The sequence below is a fragment of the Emys orbicularis genome, chromosome 11, assembly GCF_028017835.1.
Source record: "Emys orbicularis isolate rEmyOrb1 chromosome 11, rEmyOrb1.hap1, whole genome shotgun sequence".
NCBI lineage: Eukaryota > Metazoa > Chordata > Testudines > Emydidae > Emys > Emys orbicularis.
The window spans coordinates 23,297,790-23,318,339 of NC_088693.1; the positions used below are offsets into that span (position 1 = coordinate 23,297,790).

The 20,550-nt window shown below is 39.0% G+C and overlaps 1 protein-coding gene across 1 annotated transcript in view; it reads right to left on the reverse strand.

Annotated features, from left to right (window-relative positions):
* GTDC1 (glycosyltransferase like domain containing 1) overlaps positions 1-20,550 on the reverse strand; it is a 266,125-nt gene that overhangs the window by 111,033 nt on the left and 134,542 nt on the right. Inside the window, exons 5-6 of the mRNA XM_065413468.1 lie at positions 17,702-17,869; positions 13,981-14,154 (exon numbers count right to left, since the gene is read on the reverse strand). Of these exons, the coding sequence (XP_065269540.1) occupies positions 13,981-14,154; positions 17,702-17,869 (342 nt within the window). The remainder of the gene's footprint in view (positions 1-13,980; positions 14,155-17,701; positions 17,870-20,550) is intronic.

Genomic DNA, 20,550 nt, shown 5'->3' on the forward strand with positions numbered 1-20,550 from the left:
CTGGCCACAGAGGTGCGTGACCAGGGTGGATAGGAGATATGTTGATTAAGCATATCCTGTTGTATGAAACCGCTGGTGGATTTTAAATATGCTCCAATGGAAGACCAGAAGGTGAATACGGTGATTTTATTGCCTGCCCTTTCCTGAGCAGGACTGCAGTGCTTAGACTGGAGCACACCATGCACCAGAAACAATGCATCTGCACAAGTAACTTACATTTCTATTAACTTTATTTATATTTCTACATTATGTATTTCTTCCACCCTATGATGTAGAAATATACACATGTTTGCATAAATCACTTCACCCACTACTGGACTGCCATCTCCATGCTGGAATGCAGCAAGTGCTTAACAATACCCTGCCTCACTTCTCAATAATTTAGGACAAAAAGCAAATACCATCTATGGATGAAACTGCAGGGGAATTCTGGTAGACAGAAAATAAAATAGGAATTTGACCAGGACACCAGAATCTGCATCACTGCGGAATCTGCATCACTGGAGATTTTTAAGAGCAGATGTGACAAACACCTGTCAGGGATGGTCTAGATAATACTTAGTTCTGCCACGAGTGCAGGGGACTGAGCTAGATGACCTCTCAAGGTCCCTTCCAGTTCTATGATTCTAATCAACATCATCTCTTGCAAAAGAGCTCTGAAAACTTTAATAAAAAATTGGTTGTTAGGATCTTGTTTTTATTCCCCAATCAAAATACAGGAAAAATATTAAGAAAAATAGTAATGTTAATCAGATAAATAGAATAATATGCCAAAGGAGGGTCACTGAGGCACCATTCCTACTGGTGACCAAAGGCAGATGAATATGAGGGTTTTGTTTAGAGGACAATCCAGAGTGCACTTTTAGGTTGTAAAAAATGTAACTTGTACATCACTAAGCACACTGTTCAGATTAAACAAATAATCAATTATTAAATAATAGTAATAGATGATCAAGGAGGTTTTCTCCAACTCTGCCATTTAGAACTGTCCAGGTGTGGGACTCTCATTTACTCAACAAATCTGAAGGAATAATTAGAGTTCATCAAGTCAATGATTTCTTTTCTCTCTCCCTATCCCCTCTGGTTTAGGCATCTCTGTATCTCTCTGCTTCGGGGTCCCATTTTCCTCTCTCCATTAGACTAGATTACTTATATTTCTGATACTACTATTGCTTCATTGCAATAATATTGACACACACATTGCTTTTTGATGGTTGTACCTAAGTCAGCCTCCATCACTATAGTATTTGAGTACCCTTTCTCTACTTCCAGTACAGCCACTCTCTCTCTCTCTATATGTATATATGTCTTCCTACAGTATTTTCCACCGCATGCATCTGATGAAGTGGGCTTTAGCCCACGAAAGCTTATGCTCAAATAAATTTGTTAGTCTCTAAGGTGCCACAAGTACTCCTCATTCTTTTTGCTGATGCAGACTAACATGGCTACCACTCTGAAAAAAGACACTCCATGTGCAGGTTAAATTTGACATTCCCACATAACACATCCTAGTCATTCCCTTTGCAAGACGTCCTCCAAGTTAACAGCTGCCTCATATTTCTGAGAGAAATCCATTTGTTTTCTTTAAATAATAAGTCTTTAAAAAGGAAATAATAACTAATGGATTACAACATGTTTCTACCTTTTCAATCTGAATTTCATATGAGTAAAATAAACCACAAATGAAAGTGCTTGTAGCAGACATGTTGAACCTTTCTTCTTCTATTAGCATATCAGTCTGCAATCATAACTAGATCAATAGCAAAGATATCTGCTTAAAAGAGCACCATGCTTTCTTTTGTCAGAAATTCATTACTTTTTATTAGGGTCATTGCTTGAAAACTTCAAAACACCATATGGACCTAATTGTGGTTTATTTTGGCAAAAAGGAAGACACTGTAGACAATTGAGGCATTACATTCTACAATTCCATTACTTTCATCCCTCTCAGTTTTATTACTGTGTCATTAAAGGCAACTTGAGTGAGCGAAGAATTATAGTGTCATGTGTATGGGCTAGTAGATTAATAACAAAACACACTCAAGTTTAAAGGTATCTAACAGCTGTTTTCATTATTTTGTGTAAATACGCTTGAAGCATATCTATCTGATTAGTGGATAGAGTGCTCTTCTCTGTCACATGCCATGGGCACTGCTATGTGCAAGTAATCAAAGTGCTCAGAAAATGAGTTTACATTGTTCACTGCTGAAATACACAAATGTCAGAAAGTGACTGCGCATCAAAGCTTAGGCAAATCATCTGCTGCAAACAAACAGATTCCAACGCACATTTCAGCTTTAAACATTCCAATGCAGCACAATGACTGAACAGGACTTATTGCTAGCCAGAATGAAGTGATGCTCACAGAATAATAAGTTACTAACATACATACGAACAAGTGACTTCAGGATTGGATACTTTTAAAAATATTTCAGCTACTTTGAAAACCTAAAGTTATATTATTTGATGCCACAAATATGCAGTAAGTTTTATGGGATTCCCATCAGGTATTGCTGGGGGGGAAAAGAAAGGAGAATTTCTCACCGAATAATTCATTTTTGTGACTTGGTTGCCATAAATTCTCATTGAAGTTATGCAGTCCTTCCTCTGATTGTCAGACAACTGACAACCAACAGGAGCATAATTTTGGCACCTTAAAGAGGGTCAAATATTTTGTTTCTCCTCCTCATAGATAAAGTTTAATAAGTCCAGAGTGGTAATTTAAATTTAGATAGCAGACAACATAAATGATCTCAAAGAAACAAGGTAACTGTGATAAACTTTGCTGAAGGGCAGATGGCTGCAACATTTAAACTGGATCACAGGTAAAAAGCTCCCTGTGACTCAGCTGTCTCCAGTGCGGATTGATGAGATTTTGCAAGCAATCCCCTCCACACAGTGATAAGAAGCTAGCCACTACTAAAACTCATCAAGAGAGTAAGGTTAAAAGAAACCCATTCCAACTCCAACAGGGACTATCTCCTAAGAAGAGGAGTGTCATCCAAACTTCAGTGCTTCAGCTAGCAAAAGTAAACTGGAGTAGGTCCAGAAGGGATCTTGACTAAACCATGGCCCTCAAGAAGTTGTGCCTGAGGGTAATGCCCACAGAGAACCAAATATTCAGCCTGCACTGTTTGTTGAATGTGTGAAAAAGAGTGAGTCCCAATGGGCTGCAATAACCCTGTGAAATGAACATTTCTTATAGGCCTCTGTAGTACAATGTCTAATCCACTTGCCTACAGTAGACTGAGAAACATTAGAGCTCTGCTTAGAATCTTTGAACAGGGTGACTGAACAGGTTTTTCAAAGGGCAGAAGGAGGGTGGGGATGGGTTGTTTCTTTAATTCCGGATTAATTTATGTATTTATCAGTGTGTTGGAGGTAGATTTTAAGAGCCCCATGTGACCAAAAAAATCAATATCTCCTTCTATCTGCTCTGGAGTAGTGTTAGAAGTTAGGTTGGGACTCAAGAAAACCAGGTTCAATTTCCTGCCCTGCCACAGATGTCTCACTTAGGCTATATCTACACTACAGCTTATGTTGGCAGAATTTATGTCATTCAGGGGTATAAATAAACCACCCCCTTGAGGGACATAAGTTACACCAACATAAGCGCTTCTCCGTGTTTTTTTTATGCCGTCAGGAGAGCTCTTGATGCAGCTGGGTCACTGCAGCACTGTACGTGTAGACATGCCCTTAGTCTCTTTCTGCATCATTTATTCACCTATAAAATGGGGATAATACTAACTCTTTAGCTCAAGGATGTGGTGAGGGTTAAATATGGTAAGGCAGTGAGATAATATGGTAATGGAGGCCATGCTACATAGCTAGATTAGACAGACAGGGATGCACTTTGATGATGTGAAAGCTAATGACTGGGTTATAAATGAAGTAGTGCAGGCTAGTGACTTTGCCAGTAGCGTCAAGCAAAGAGCAGCACTCTTTTTCATTTTTTTTCAATTCTCGGAGTCACAATCTTCCTCCCATTTCCAAGTGCCTCCACGGGTACGTACAATGCACCAGATCTATGCCTGGTGCATTGCACTTGTCCTGACACACTGGTACATCTCTGATGGTAGGTATATTGTGTGGCAGAGCCAGGGCTCTACCCATACCCCACTGCTTCTGGCCCACATGTTGGGAGGTAGGACACAGCAGTCCTAGACAGGTTGTTTTCGCTACTGCACGGTTACCCATAGTAGGGGTAACTCATGCAGGGGCAGGCAGAACATTTTTACACCCCCCACCAATTCACCTACATAGCCACACAAGCTGGGCCACAATTTGGCCCTCAGGAATGATACAGGAAAAGACCCGTACTTTTTAGCTACTAGAACCACTACCTTCCAGGACTGTAAATAAAACAATCCAAAGGTTTGAAGAGGAGCATGTGTGTGAACTCAGCATCAGATCAGACTACAAATTGGAAGGGTGAGCCAACAGGGTAAAGCCATATAATCTCTTCACAGAGCACCCATAGACATGATTTATATTCTGATGGGAAAAAGGAACAGACCTTTGTCAAATGCGTCTTGGAGAAACTTGATAATAGACCCCGTTCACCTGGGTCAGAGCCAGAAGTACAACTCTTCTTACATCCTTTAGTATATGACAGAGGCCTCGTTTTTTTTCTGGATGATAGCAAAGTTGAAAGAACCTTGCCTGAAAGGCCAAAATCCTGGTATATCACCTGCATGCAAGCCAAGTCTTGACAGGTAGTAAGGGACAATGATTAGAAAGATCACAGATTCTAGTATCATTTGTAACATGTTACACACCATAATCTGCTCACCTAGTTAGACATTATCAAAAGCAGACACAATGTGTTTTCCTTGGCTCTGCTCATGATCCACAAGATTAGAGGGATGGAAGAAGACATGCAGAGTACGCTGAATATGAAGAAAGTTTGTTTTCCAAATGCCCTGAGTTGAGAACACATCTACTACTGAGGCGTGAAACCCTGTCATCAGAAAACAGATATAGTTCTTTCTTCAGTATCTACTCTCTAAGGGAAATCACAGTTCACGAGTAAATATACTGTCTGATTCAACTTTCCTGGTTGGTATCAGGACCTGACATCAGTGCTCAGAACTCAAAGATTGAAGACAATGATGTAAGGTTCTGAACGATGTTCTCTGAACTATCTTGTCATTCATGAGGGTGCATCGAGGCAACACAAGATGAAGTATGAGGATCTTTTGGTAAAAACGTAACTGTGGGCATGAGGGGCAATTGGACTTAGTCAGGGCCTTCATAGATCCTGAATTACCATCCAAACCACTTGGTGCTTATAGATATAAAACTCTGGAGTGTCCTTATCACTACTTTTATATGTATCTTTCTACTGCTGAAGCTGGTTTGCTGCATGCCTTTATAAGTACTTTTGGTATGTTAATGCTGGGGGTTTCATATTTTAAAATGTATTCCATTTGAATTATTTAAATGGGAAAAGAAGAGAATTACTTCATTTGGGAGTCACAACAGAGCAGGGGAAATGTCCAAAGTATAAAATATTCAATATCCCTAGCTGTGAATGCAAAACCAAAACCAAACCCCAAAAAGCTTTTCCTTGTGTAACAAAGGCGATAACTGAATTTTTGCCAAAGCCAAAATCACTTCACCTCATCCCATACCTAATTTTTAAAAACTGAACAATAGTTTCATCAGGCTATTTCTTTATGTTGTACATAATGGTCATCTTGGAGTGCCCCATGTTTCCTTCTGGTTCCCAAAAAATCATTTTACATATTATACATATAGGATGTCACCAAAATGCAATTAATTATCTGAAACATCTGCAGAATGTCTTATGTGCTGCTGCTCCTGCCTAATGCTTCATTATTAAACTTTCATATGCTAATCATCTGTGAATGCAGTGAATAGCCTGCACAGGTCACATCCAGTAACGTTTTGGCTACACGTTAAAAAAAAGTCAGTAGGAATCCTGACTGGGGATCAGGCTGGGAGAGCTAACTGTTGCTGCTACCACCACACTTCATAATTATTATTTTATTACACTTTTTGTTCATTTGCAATCCAGAAGCACAATGTGTGTAAAGTGCAAATATCAGACTCAGTATTCTTCTCGTTATTGCTTTACATTTAACAACAGTGAGATGACCGAGGACCAGGTTAGGAGATCTATCTAACTCTCTTCTTGATGGTGCTTCCATCCCTCTTCTCTTGATGGAGTATAGTTTTTATCATTCATTGGGTAAATGCCAAGTACATCTCCTTCTGAGTGCTCTTAAGGTGTGCCCACATTGCCACAGTCCCTTAACTGATACTGCAAGCCACCTCATTCCCACATTGTTTTTATTTAACATAGCTTCTCAAACTCTGGTTCTCATTCATAGGAAAGCATCTCCAAATGCTGGACCCGCTGCCCCCTTTTTCATCCCCATTAGTTCTTACTGCAGCCTCCTCTCCTGCCCATTCTTCTTTTTCCCTTACATAACCAAAAAGAATGTGGGTGGAGTATCTAAACAATAAGGCTCTCTCACTCTCTGCTCCATCCATGCACTCTCCTCACCTAACAACTCAGAAAAGAAAATAACCAAAGATGGCTACTTTCCCACTTCTCCTTAGAATTTCATGAGCACGACTTACACGTGAAAGGGTTTTTTTTTTTTTTCATTCTTCAAAGTTTTACAATGAAAAATATTTATAGCTCAAAAATATTGACTGGCAGAATTTTGAAAAACAAAACTTAGGGGTCAGGGAATTTTCTGACATGCAAGAGTTTGAACTGAGCTCTCAACACAGTGGTCTGGCTAATGCACCAATTGACTACATCACTTAATTCCCAGCCTTTACTTACATCTAGTATCTTTGTCCACCTGACCCAGAGTACTGATGGTGCAGGGTGTTGAATTCTCTCAACTCTGAATGATTGCAATGGAAGTTGGGGGTACTCAGCACCTTGCAGGATCCTACCCTTAGTTAGTAATCCTGTTCTATTCTGACAAGAAGATGGAACAGTTTTACCTTAAAGCCCCTCTGTAACAATTTAAAACCAAATAGATTTAACTGCACTGAATCTAATTACAACATCATTCCCCATGGGAGTGATATTAACAAAATTCCAACATGAAAAAGAAGAGAAAACATTCTATTGTGAAAGATCACCAGGACAGGAGGAAAAACAAATGACATAATTAAAATAGGAAGATATAGAAAGCCCAGACAGAGGTTTAAATTGAAAAAGTTCATACAATACTGTCCACAATCATGTCTCTGGTAAGGTGACATAGATTGTGAGATGTAAATATGCAAATAAATTCTCACATAACAGAAGTTCAAGTAAAATGAACAAAAACTATTCAAAGCAAAGAATATTGAACTGCTATATTTTTGATAGAGCATTTTAGGAGAACTAAAAATGCCATCTCTGTCAGCTGGTAGCACAGTTGTCATTTCCTTCAATATGAAGTCCCCAACTTCAAATCTTTACATATATCACAGCAAGGTAGGCTATCCCCGACTCCAAAAGGAGTTACCATGGGAATATGCACAGAACTGAGAGTCACAGAACTGGGTTCCAGTCATGACTCTGCCATTGACTCTGGATGCATCAATTTCCCTATCTCTGAAATGGGGATAAAAATAAATTACCCACCATAAAGGGTGCTTAGTTAACAATTGTAAAGTGTTTTGAGGTTCTCAGATGAAATGTGCTGCTGGCCAAAATTACTGAAAGATGAGTTGTCTCTGAAACCAGGAACACAGTGTCTCAAGTTGTACAACCAAAAGCTGAGTCAACCACAAAAAATAAACAAAACAAAAATACAACAAACCCCCTCCCCACAACAACAGACACACACACTTCTAAAAACTTTGCTGCATACAAGTGGGAAGTATTATTATGAATGTTACTCACAAATCAAACGGTGTTTAAATCAGTATCTAAACTTCAGATCTTATTAACCATACTATAGGGAAATTTGAAACTAAAGAAAGAAACAGATTAGATGGGAGTGGTTACAGGCCTGGGGCCACAGGTTTTGCCTTTGTGGCTTCTCACATCCCAGACTTGGAAAGTATGAGCTGTGATACTGAGAAAGGTAAGAAGCCAGAAGAGCCCCACAGTAATAAACGAGTTTGCATCATCTGTCATTAGAACTTCTTGCCAACAGGGTCATTCCCTATTAAATTACCACTTGTCAATGTTTAAAATACTGATTGATAAATGACTGTGCCAAAACTGATAACATGACAGCTTTTATTTTCTAATATTCTTGGTTACTACATTCTGCTACTTCAGTATACAGATAGAGTACATATTTTTTCAACTACTTTAGTGAAAGACAATTTAATTTAATAAAAAACTAACAGGTAGTGTATAATGATTGGTCCTGATATACATTACATGCTAGCCCTCTTGCCAAAATAAACCTACTAGTGATGTAGTGATATGGGTAGATCCAAGTTTCACATTTCATCAAATGCTAGTAATCTGTTTTATCAATATAAACTGCATTTTAATGAAAAATTCTTTTCTTCAGTACACTTCACTTTTAATGCCCCAGAGTATAATAATTCGTTTATGCTGTAGAACAAGAATGTTTTACAAGACCTTAACTCTCTAGAGAAATTTCTCTGTAAATACAAAATGCAGGTTTTATGGGAATGTGTTGTATGCAACATGAGTAGTACCCAGCATAATAAAAAACTAGGTTGCACAAAGAATTCAGCTTAAGTATCCTTCTGAGCTATTGTAAGATTACTATGATATCATTTAACTGAAAAATTCTGCAACAGGTTAAAAAAAAGTCAACAAAACTTTTTTTTCTGAACAGCTAAACAGAAATTAGCTTTAAACAGTTTTGCAATACAAATAAGTTTCAATGGACAGGTGAGACTATTGAGCCAGATCTCCATTGTGGGGGAGCTGTTAGTACTCCACTCACTGCCACAGGATTCTGGCTGTGAAGCTGATATATCTGGCCCAAGGGGGATCAGTCTAGTGCAAAAGTAATCCTCTGGAAATGTAGAAACTGGAGTAGAAGCTAGTACATCATGTTCCATCCCTGTAGCTGGCACAAGAGGAACGACTGAAAGAAAGGGGGAATGACTGCAACACGCTTAAGATGTGCCAGTTCCCAGCTGTATTTCTGACCCCTTACTCTTAACAGTCAGCATATGACAGAGTGGCCCAACGCCATCGTAATTTGCACCAGGTGACCAACCCTTCACACAATGGCCGGAGGACTGCAAGAGTGCACAGTTGAGCTTTGTGCCCATTTCCATCTCCCTCACAACCTGTGCCATGTGTATTTCCAGGATCTGACCCATTATGTTTATTGCATAATAGCCTGATTTTTAACACAGTAGATGTAAACTTTAAATGTCAAGATTTACTTGCACAGGGGGTGAGGTGAAGGTAAAGTCAGAGCGCCAGTTGTGGCTGCCTTGGCCCTAGCTGCAGCCCCAATATAAGAGAGAAGCTGTTAGGCTGCTTCATATCTTATGTCAACTTAATACACACTCTAGTGGCAACGGGTTCCATACCCAGCTCTTGTGAAAGTCTAATCACTTGTGGATATGAGTCTTCCCCTGTTTGTTGACAGTTTTATTTTTTCAGCACATCAAATTTCAAGTGCATATAGTACAAGATACTACCAAGTTGACAAAGAAAAGATCTCTTGTTTTCTCTTACTAGAATAGTCCTCTCATGTCTTCTTTTTTAATCTGTTATCCCATCTGTCCTTTGTCTAACTTGTATTGTAATCTCTTTAGAACACACATATAACTTAAAACATGTTTGTAAAACACTATCTATAGCTCTATAGCTATAATTATAGCTCTTCTATGGCTCTGAAAAATTTATAAATGATAATGAAGATTTACTACAGCTAGGGCAGCATTAATAGTAACTGACATTTATATAGCACATTTCATCTAAATTAATACCAAAGTGTCTCCCATTCAAGAACTGACCTAGTCTGACCCTGCTTTGCTTGTGAGCTGAAGGTGGTATGGCTGCAGATGGACCAATAGAAATCAAAATGTTGACAAGCAATACAAAGTATCAGCAAAGAACCTACAAAACTCTTCCAGTTATGTTTACTTGCATTTGAAGGTCCATGGACAAAAAGATTATGTTATTGAAAAGGCAATTTTTGTTTCTGTGCCCCCCTTCCTCATTTTTAAAAATGAAAAAAAAAATAGCAAAACCACAAATTTAATACTACATATTATGTTACAATACAATTAAGAGTCTGAGTTAAACAAAAAAGACGTTATAAGGTAATTCTGAGTCACACTGGATTTAACTCACTGTGTTGTACAAAAGTATGGCAGCACATATGGCATGTAAAATCACCTACTGTTCTGCATCCCTTGTAATACCTATGCACAATGGAGTGACAGTCTTGTAAGTTTAAAATTATTGTAAGATAGTTATTTTTACATACATACTGTATCAGACTGTAAAACTATATCAACTAAAAAGTAAGTGATACAGTAGTATTATATCAGGGCTGGTACTAACACTACAGAGCAGAACATGGAAGCCAATCTACATGCATGTGGTTAGAACTAGCTGAAGACAGCCACTAGGAAAAGGATGGGGTCCGTCAATTTCCTGTTCTAGACTCCCAAATCAGTGACTCCTTCCTCCTCTTTCCAGTGTTTGACAAGAACTACTGTCTAATCACTTTGCTAGGAAAAGCTGACCAGAGCTATTTTTAGCTCAGGAAGAGGGAGCAGATCTGTGATCACAGGACCTCATCTGTTCTGTCTTCATTCCCTTTTCCTGGGACCACAGCACTGATAACAGACAGAAGAGATCCCTGTGAAGTAAGTCAGAGTAGGCATCTTTCTAACAGTTTTTGGGTCCCCAAGCTGAGGAAAGGAGAGACAGGGATTTACTCCAAGAGGAAGATAAGTGAGGGAAACTGTTCCTCTTCCTCCCCCTTAGGAACAGAGGACAGAAAGAGCTTAAGTAATGCAGAGAGGTAGGACTTCAGGGAAACTGGAAAGGGGCACAGAGGAGAGACACTGGTGTACTGAAGATAAAGGAGGGAAACTGCCTCCACTCCATATGTTCTGGCTAGAAAAGACATCCTGTGGCTTTGTACATCTTACTTTGCAGAGTCCTGCCAAACCTAAGTTCATCCCTGATCCTAACAATAATTAGCAAAGATGTGCACTTATACTAATTATCTTTAAAAAAATTCAAATAACTGTTAAAGATGCTGTGCTTGTTGATAAAGCAGTTCTTAAATGCAGAATAAGGTCATTTACAACTTATTTTAAACAAATATTATGCATATATAAAATGGAGTATTTCACACCGTTCAAGTTTTGTTTCTGTATCAATCCGAGTATTTTCTGTTACATTTTCTACTGCATCAGAATGCACTCTTGACTATACCTTCATTTCATGTCTAAATATGTCTATTTGGAGTAGCAGTTTCTCTCATTTAGGGTGTGCATGCACCTTTGGTTAATAACCGTATAAAAATATAATGGGATTTGCTCAAGTGAAATTTTATATTCTGCAGTCACATGGCCCTGTTCTAGGGTCAAATATGGTATAGTAATGTATTTTTATTTTGTCCTATAATCACAATATTAACTTAAAATAAAGACTCTTTTACATATTACAATCATATTGCTAACAAGACTTTTTTTGTTTTCAGAACATCTCTGCCACATAGCCAAATAAAAATTGCATCTCTCTCTCTCTCTCTCTCTCTCTCTCTCTCTCTCTCTCTCACACACACACACACACACACACACACGTGTATGTAAGGGATAAAATCACCTTGGTAATTTTGCCGTCAGAATTTCTAGATATTTTTTCCAACATCTTGGCAAAATTATGCATTTTAAAAAGACTGCAGGCATTCAAATGATTGTCAGTCATGCAAATAATCACTTACTTACACTGTATGAGTTTGGTCTGGATAAAGCAAATTACCATTTGAAAATAACTCAAAAAAGAACTCTGGGCTAAGAGCTTGCTTTATGAATCTTAGCTTGGCCACAATATTTCTTAACCTTTTTCTCTTCAATCTCCATTCATCTAGATTTCACTGTAATAATACAGTCTAAATTAATAAACTGTATTCAGTTGCCATGGGTGCATTCAACATTATTTAAAACATAATCTTGTAAAGAAATGGCAAATAGTGGATGCAGATAAAGCCCCCAAACCCAAGAACTTTATTCAAAGTTATGGAAAAGTTTATTTTAATGCTCCTGTCTTTTATGATGATATTGGTTTTTGTCCAGACAGCATAATTATAACTCATTTCTAAATATAGTATTTAAATGAAAATTAAAATATATATCAGCAGGTTCTATTCATATAAAAATGGAATGGATTTTTTAAAATGTGTTTTTCTAATAGGCATGTCAACAAACTATTAATTGTGTGTGCATACAGTTATGTGCACATGCATAATAATATTTATAGACATTGCTGAAATTCTAGCCTTTAGATTCAATTTCAAATGTAACATCTGTAATGTAAGAAAGCTGCCATTCCTCAGAAACACAAGACTCAATAACAATTAAAATTATTAATTAAAAATAATGTACATTAAAAGTTAATGTAATCTGTAACAATATATTTATTATGCCTGCATACCCAAGGTCAGGCACTCATAGTGGGATTTTTAAAAATACTTAAAGGATTTAGGAGCAGAAATCCCATTGAAAATGCCCTAATTTTCAAAGGTGCTAAGCACCCACAGCTCTCAATGGCACTCCAGAAAATCAGGCCACAGCGATGTAAGTGCCTAAATTTGGGTTCAAAGGCTTAACTTTAGGCATCCATGTTTACAAATCTTGGTGTAGTGCTTTAGAATCCTGCTATCCTTTCTAAGCCTTAAAACAAATCTATACATGTTAACAAAATTTGCTAACCTAGTCTTAGTGTTAAATGACTCTTCCTTAGCGAAACCTTCCACAAATAGACAAATCCTTTGAAATTATTTGTAATGTGCTAGCTGGTCCATGTTGAAGGTTTAAGGTGTGAATATTTAAACAGAATGGAACTTGAAATAAAATCAAACCCCAAACTCCTGCATAGCCATTTAAGTTTCATTACACTGTTTCCCATCCTTATCAGCAAAAATGCAGAACCCCCTTCATGTTATTTTTAGGAGCATAGTACAGTTTTGCAAACTGATTATCTCTAGCGAGTGTAAGCCCCATTGAAGCAAAGCTCCTGTTGAGGAGGAGAGTTCCTTCTGATAGAAAAAAAAACAATTGTGTTAGGTTTAATCAGAAGTTAAAAGAATCTACAGAATGTTCCCTTTGAGCCACACAACACAACCCTTTGCTAATTTAAAGATGGGTTCTGCAGTAAGGGTAATAAAAAATGTCCTTTGTACTAACTGAGGTAGAGTGGAGAGCTACTATAACTGCAGTTAACACCAAAATTATGCAAGTCTGATCTACATTAATGAAGTTCTTTTCACCTACCTGTAAGCAATAAAACACAGAGGTGGGGAAGGGAAATCCCACTACAGCATACCTAAGAAAATATAGTTTCTCAATCACAGATTAATCACTGTCACTATTCTCTGGAATTTTTTTTCTCCTTCTCAACACAAACACTTATATAGGTTTGAATAAAGAGCGTAGATGGCTTTTCCAAATGAAACAACCTAATAAATTACCATTGGTGAATTATCTAGTCAAATAATGTCTTCTATCTTTGCCAAAAATAAGTAGTTTCTCCTTAACATCAAACTATCCTTCTATGACACGTACTAACTATTGACCTGCTTGGCAAACCTCCTATTGATTTCATTGGTGCAGTATCAGGTCCTAATGTGAGTACCATTAGGTTATTGAAATACTTTTGTAAATGAATGGATTTTGCAGCACAGTGACATAGAACCAAATTCCCTAATTAACAATGCTTGAACTAATCAGTTAAAATTTAGCAGCAAGGGCTATCAGTTTAGATAGATTTGAAACAAGTTATGACATAATATGGAGAATGGAGTCAAATGTACTGACCTGCTCACATCAGGAAACCTGATTGGAAAGTGAAGAACTTGGCACTTTGGTCTGATTATTTTTTCCAGATCCTTAGGCCTGTGGTCAGGAATCAGCTTCAGAAATTTTCCAATAGATGTAAGAAATGATTCCATATTGAAAGCAGAGTTGAACACCACAATATCAGCAACCAAACTGTAAAATATAGCTAGAATTAATGCAATGTTCTTTAAGAAAAATCAGAATTACTTTAAAGCCAGACTAATGTAGGATAAATATTGTGACACTAACTGGCAAAGCAAGAAATCCAAATTAAAGGTTGGGATTCCATCATATCAGATGAATAAGAGAAAGTGTCAGTCTCAGTTTAAATTTATTGGTTTCTGTCCATATGTTTCATCTTTTAAACATTATTTAACAATTTTTATTAAAACCATCTTTTAAAAATTGAATTATAAATGTTTATTATTATTAAATTGAAGGATCACAGCCATTCTGATATTTTGAGAAAATCCACTTTTATACGTGGGTCAATTTTTTCTCATTAGATTGTAAGAATACTTTTGCTGCTATTAGCACTTATCATGAAAAAATACATTAAACAAACTATAGTAGAATCCCCCACAACCCTTTTTGCCCCTGAATAGTTCAGAGACATCTAAAACTTAAGTTAAACTGGGAAAAAGAAGATAAAATTGCTCAGCGCACATACCTACTGAGACACATAACCTACCTTTGGTTAACCAAGAATTTCAGTTAACTGGAACACAGATAAATAAATGTCACCCTGATTCAAAATATTTGATATCTTGGAAATTTTTATAAAACAATAAACATATAAAAAGTCATAACATGATAGATTAATCAATCACGTATATATTTTAAAAAAATCATTAAGATGTAATTTTGGTACATTAGCAGAAGATAGGACATGACACCAGAAAACATTTTGTCCCTCAATGTTACCTCTTAAAAACAGTAGAACCAATATTTTTGCAATTTTGTTAAATTATGTGTGTGTGATTTCCTTGCTAAGGTTTTCAGTCTGGAGAAAAGGAAAAAGTATCAAACAATGAAAAATTGGGAAGTTTATCTGGAAGTGCTGACACAATCTTAACTATATTGGCACAAATGTAATATTATAACAAAGTTAAATATTAATATAAAAATTAAGTTTATGGCTAGTAGATATTCTCAGTATGTCATATGGTAATACTGACCTATAGGCCCTAAGATACATTGAGGACATGTGTTCATAAGTCACTGGACTGGTGAAAAGTATATTTGAAGTGAAAACCTGTCATTCATCCTCACAACTCATGCTGCTGTCTGGCCAAGAAAGAAAGTGGATAATGCTCATAAAAGCAGTAGGAGTCAGCAGGAAAAGCAAGGAAACATTTGAGAGAGAAATAATCCTTTTTAACTAGACTATTAGAGTTGAACTACTTTTTAAAATCTCCTATTCCTCTCCACCTATGACTTTTTGCCATTTGTTTTTCTCAAGTTAAAACAACTAGTGAGTCAGCCCACCTCTTTGAATAGACTTATAATTGACATTCAAAACAAAAACTTTCCCCCATTAAGGCCTGCAAATTTGTATCTCTGCTTGTTTTGTACATTAAAAATACTAGGTCTTATCTACTCTGGTTTTTGCTGGAGGTTTTAAGTGTGACTGGCAAACTGGAGGGATCCTATCATCACAAGAAACTGAAAAAAGCAACAAAGTGTCCTGTGACACCTTATAGGCTAACAGAAGTATTGGAGCATAAGCTTTCGTGGGTGAATACCCACTTCGTCAGACGCATGTGGTAGAAATTTCCAGAGGCAGGTATAAATATGCAGGCCAGAATCCTCAGGATTAAACAAAGACTGTGAATGGCTAGCCAACTACTTCTCCTCCCTTGGTTTTCACACCTCAACTGCTAGAAGAGGGCCTCATCCTCCCTGATTGAACTGACCTCATTATCTCCAGACTGATTCTGGCCTGCATATTTATACCTGCCTCTGGAAATTTCCACCACATGCGTCTGACAAAGACCTTAGTCCATAAGGTGCTATATTGTTGCTTTTTACAGATCCAGACTAACACGGGTACCCCTCTGATAAGAAACTGAAACCTGAGCAACTAAAAGGGAAGGAATATTAGTCATACTATTTAAACTTTGTCAACACCTATGTAACAAACTCCTGACAAACACCTGGGAGAAAAGCTCTCTTTCCTAAAGATTAACACCACAAAACAGACTTGAGAAAGCTCCCAGCCCAATTATCTTGTCCTCCAAGAAGTCTTTGAACAAAAACAGAAGACAAGACCTAGCGTTCCTGATATTTCTAAGGTTAAAAAAAAAAAACCAGAAAAAAAACTTAAAATATTAAAAACTTCAGACCTTCTCAAATATAATATAGAAGGGGGAAAAAACCCACAACATTATTTTTCCTTTACAGGTGACTGCTAATAGACAGAAACAATGCAGCTAAAATATAAACAAGATTTGTTCTCTTCTACCATTAATAAATGTCCACTTGCAGAGCCAAAAAAATGTTCAAAGTATGTACATTATGCATTTACATTTATGTACAGAGGCAACTCTAGACTAAAGAAAACATGGAAGCAAGCATTCTTAAAGGTCTTTCCCTAATTAAGAAAAAGGTCCTGTAATATAAAAACTCAGAAAAATACAGCATTTACAATACTGAAAGAAGTTAAAATACTTCTTTTTTAGATATTTCCTTCTTCAGCTTCACCACCCAACACCATAGTTTTAGATCATTAAATTTCAAAATGGCTGCTACTGTTTTCAAAATACATTCCAAGTACTGTACAGCCATTTCACTACATTTTCACAGCATTGCTTCTTAATAACTGACGCATCTTGCAAATGCAAAGACAGAAACAGATCTAGAAAATGCTCTGTATATATGAAGATTATCATTTGGGAAATCTGAATATTAACTGGCTCATTTTACAAAGATGCCAATATTTTATATGTATTTAAAAATATTCAATCTATGCTTCTAATAAGTCTCCTAATAACAAATAGGTGAGATAGATCAACCAAATGAATTTATTTCAATTCAAACCAATTCAGCTTTGCAGATTCACTTAGGTTTGTGCAGTGTCTAATCCCAAAGCTTTTCAGTGTGCTGTTATTAACTTCTTTCATTAACTTAGATTCAGGAAATACATTTGTTTTAAGTAACAATAAAGGACCACAGCCTTTAAAACGTCTGGGTATTTTAGCACTGCACAATTTCTGAATACCAAAAAAAAAAAAAAAAGAAATTAAGGATTTATCTGATATGTTTACTGCTTTCACTCCTTTAAGACAAACAAACAAAACTGCTGCATTATGTTTTTGTTTATTCCCCTGAAAACTCCTATTTTAATTCAGTTGGATGCATTAAAATCTATAGCTCAGCAAGAGCTGATTAACTGCCTCTCTGCTAAGTGTACTTGAGCTACAGCATCTTGTTTGCGATGAATAGGTATAAATTGAAAATTAGCAAAATTTACAGGTGTAGCATGGTAGTCCTTTAGCACACAGGTAGACTTGAACAATAGCTTGAGATGAGGAGTACTTTACTTGTTTCTGCCAAAGCACTTGACTTAGCACCTCCTTGGGACTGTATTTGTATCTCAGTTTGTAACAGTGTTGTTGTTTAAGTAGTGCAGGACTCCCCAGGTTTAAAAATGCTTAAAAGATGCCATTAATTAACACATAATGGTATGAGAAACACCTACCATGAAAGAATCTGGTTGTATCCATATTGGAAATCTCTTTCCTGGCACTTCTGTACAGGATATGCCAACTGGTTCTCATGGAAGTAAAGGACCTTTTTCAATTTGCCAAGGTCAGGCCGAAGGGCAATAAGTTCAGTCAGGTTAAGCACTGAGCTTGCAAAGAGGATCCTAAGAAACAAGGAAAGTAGTGTTTACTGTCTGTGAGCATGCTCAAAAGGGTCACCCTTTACCCTTCCTCTCTGCCTACCCCTCACAAGAAATACATAACCCCTATAGGGACACATCAATAGCTAAGCCTTAATACCATGTAGCAGCATTCTAAGTTTTGATCTCTTAAAAAGCAGCTGCTAAGAACTCAACTAGAAAAGCATTGAATCTCATTGGTCTTCTCAGCTCAGTTACAGAGAAATGCAAAATAAAAAAGCTGGATGGATTTTACTGAAAAAGGCAAGAAAAGCTGTATCTGAAGGACAAATGGAACAAAGATAAGGCTGACTAGGGAATACTTTGCTTGCCAGTTTCATTACACTTTACTTCTTTATGCAACCAACTACTGAAATTCAATATATGAGCAGGAATGGCACATGTTCATGTTATGACATAAACCCTTTTGATTTATGCAGTATACTTATCTGGTGTGGTCTTTTTCTCGCTCTCTCCATCTCTTTTCCCATTTTTATTAAGCATCCTACATAACATTTTTTGTTGTTTTGTTCCCTGCTCCCCAATACTGCCATAGTACAGTTACCATTTTATAGTCCATAAAATTGTTCATATCCTTCAAATTATATATAACTCAAGCCCAAAGAAAATTAGCACACTGATTTCTTGCCCTTGATCAATCAGAAAGTTAACTTACCTAAATGAGTAGTGTGAAATTCTGGTCCTACTGAAGTCAATGGCTAACCTCAGTTTGACTTAATGGGGCCAGGATTTCACCCATAGTATATAAGCTGATATCTAATGTCTTCTGGAAGCAGAATCTTGATGTATACCACCATTCTGTAGTGGACCACATATCTGCAGATATTTGTACGTATTCTAAATTCCTCAGCACCACGGCAAATATTTGAAATCAAGTATTTATCTCAAATAAAACATTAAGCTTTCATATACGATTATAGACACACTATGTTCCTCACTAATTTGCCAGTCCATCCTTCATTCTAATGATGCAAACACAGTGTTTGGTTAAAGAGTTTCTTTTCTGTAACCTTTGCCAATTTTCCCTTTTTTAAAAAAAAAAAAAAAGCTGAATTAGTGCTCAAAAAAAGTGCTAAATAGACATAGTGGAATGATAATCTTCTGTTTGCGGTGGTTAACTTACAAATTTTCCAATTGCCTGAGGTAACTAAATGTACCATAGCATTCCCAAGATATTCACTCTATTAATTGCAGGGGACTGCAGGCAGAACAGAGGTAACATTGGCTTGCAACGTCAAAAATTTGGCACATTTAATAGGCAACCTCAGAACCTATGGAATATATACAACATGAAAAGCAGCTCCTCCACCCAACCTCATCAACATGACTCAACCCTGACCTGGAAGAATCACCCCTAGGGGTGTGAGAGAATCTACATGTCTAGGGCTACCATATGTCCGGATTTCCCGGACATGTTCGGCTTTTCGGTCTATAAATAGCCGTCCGGGGGGATTTTTTAAAATTTAAAAATGTCCGGGATTTCCCCCCGGTCGGCTATTTATAGACAGAAAAGCGGCGGCCAAGCGCCGCTGGGCACCAAAAGCCCCTTCCCGGCTCCCCCCATCCCCTGCAGCCTTACCACGCTGTCTGGCCCCGCAGCTGCCTTCCCCCTCCTCCACTCCCCTGAACGCTCCGCCCACCTGCTCCTCCCCCTCCCCTGCTTCCCGTGAATCAGATCTTTGCGGGAAGTCTGAAAAGAAGCAGGGGCAAGCGGGAGGCAGCAGCAGGTAAGCTGGGGCGGGGGGGGGGGGCGCGAGGAGGAGAGCTCCGGGGAGGCGCGGCCCTGGCCAAGCGGCTCCCTCCGGTCCAGGCCGAGCGGCGCCTGGCGGCCCCAGCGGCTCCGGCCCAGCTCGGGCCCCAGCAGCTCCGGCCCCGGTTCCGGCTCCAGGGCGGCGGCCCCGGTTCCGGACCCAGGGCGGCGGCCCCGGTTCCGGGTGAGCGCGCCAGCCCCCCCCTGGCCCGGGCCCCAGCCGCGCCGGCCCTGGTTCCGGCCGAGCGCGCTGGCCCAGCCCCGGCCGAGCACCTCCGGCCCGGCCCCAAGCCCCGCAACCCCAGCCGGAGCTCCGGCCGGAGTGCAGCCCGATTTCTGGGCTCTTTACAGCCGGCCCTGGTCAGGGGACAGGGAGGGGGGGTTGGATGGGTTTGGGGTTCGTGGGGGGCTGTCGGGGGGCAGGGGTGTGGAGAGGGGTTGGGACAGTCAGGGACAGGAAGCGGGGGGTTAGATAGGTCGGGGGTTCTGGGGGGGCTGCCAGGGGGGCAGGGGTGTGGAGAGGGGTTGGGACAGTCAGGGACAGGGAGCAGGGGGGGTTAGATGGGTCTGGGGTTCTGGGAGGGCTGTCAGGGGGGCAGGGGTGTGGATAGGGGTCGAGGCAGGCAGGTAGCAGAGGGGGTTGGATGGGTCAGGAGTTCTGGGGGTCCTGTCAGGGGGCGGGGAGCAGTTGGATAGGGCATGGGAGTCCCCGGGGGTCTGTCTGGGGGCGGGAGTGTTAATATGGGGTGGGGGTGTGGATAAGGGTCGGGGCAGTCAGGGGACAGGTAGGGTCGTAGGGGGTTCTCAGGAGGGGGCAGTCAGGGGACAAGAAGCAGGGCGGCTTAGATGGGGGTGAGGTCCTAGGGGGCAGTTAGTGGCAGGGGTCCCAGGAGGG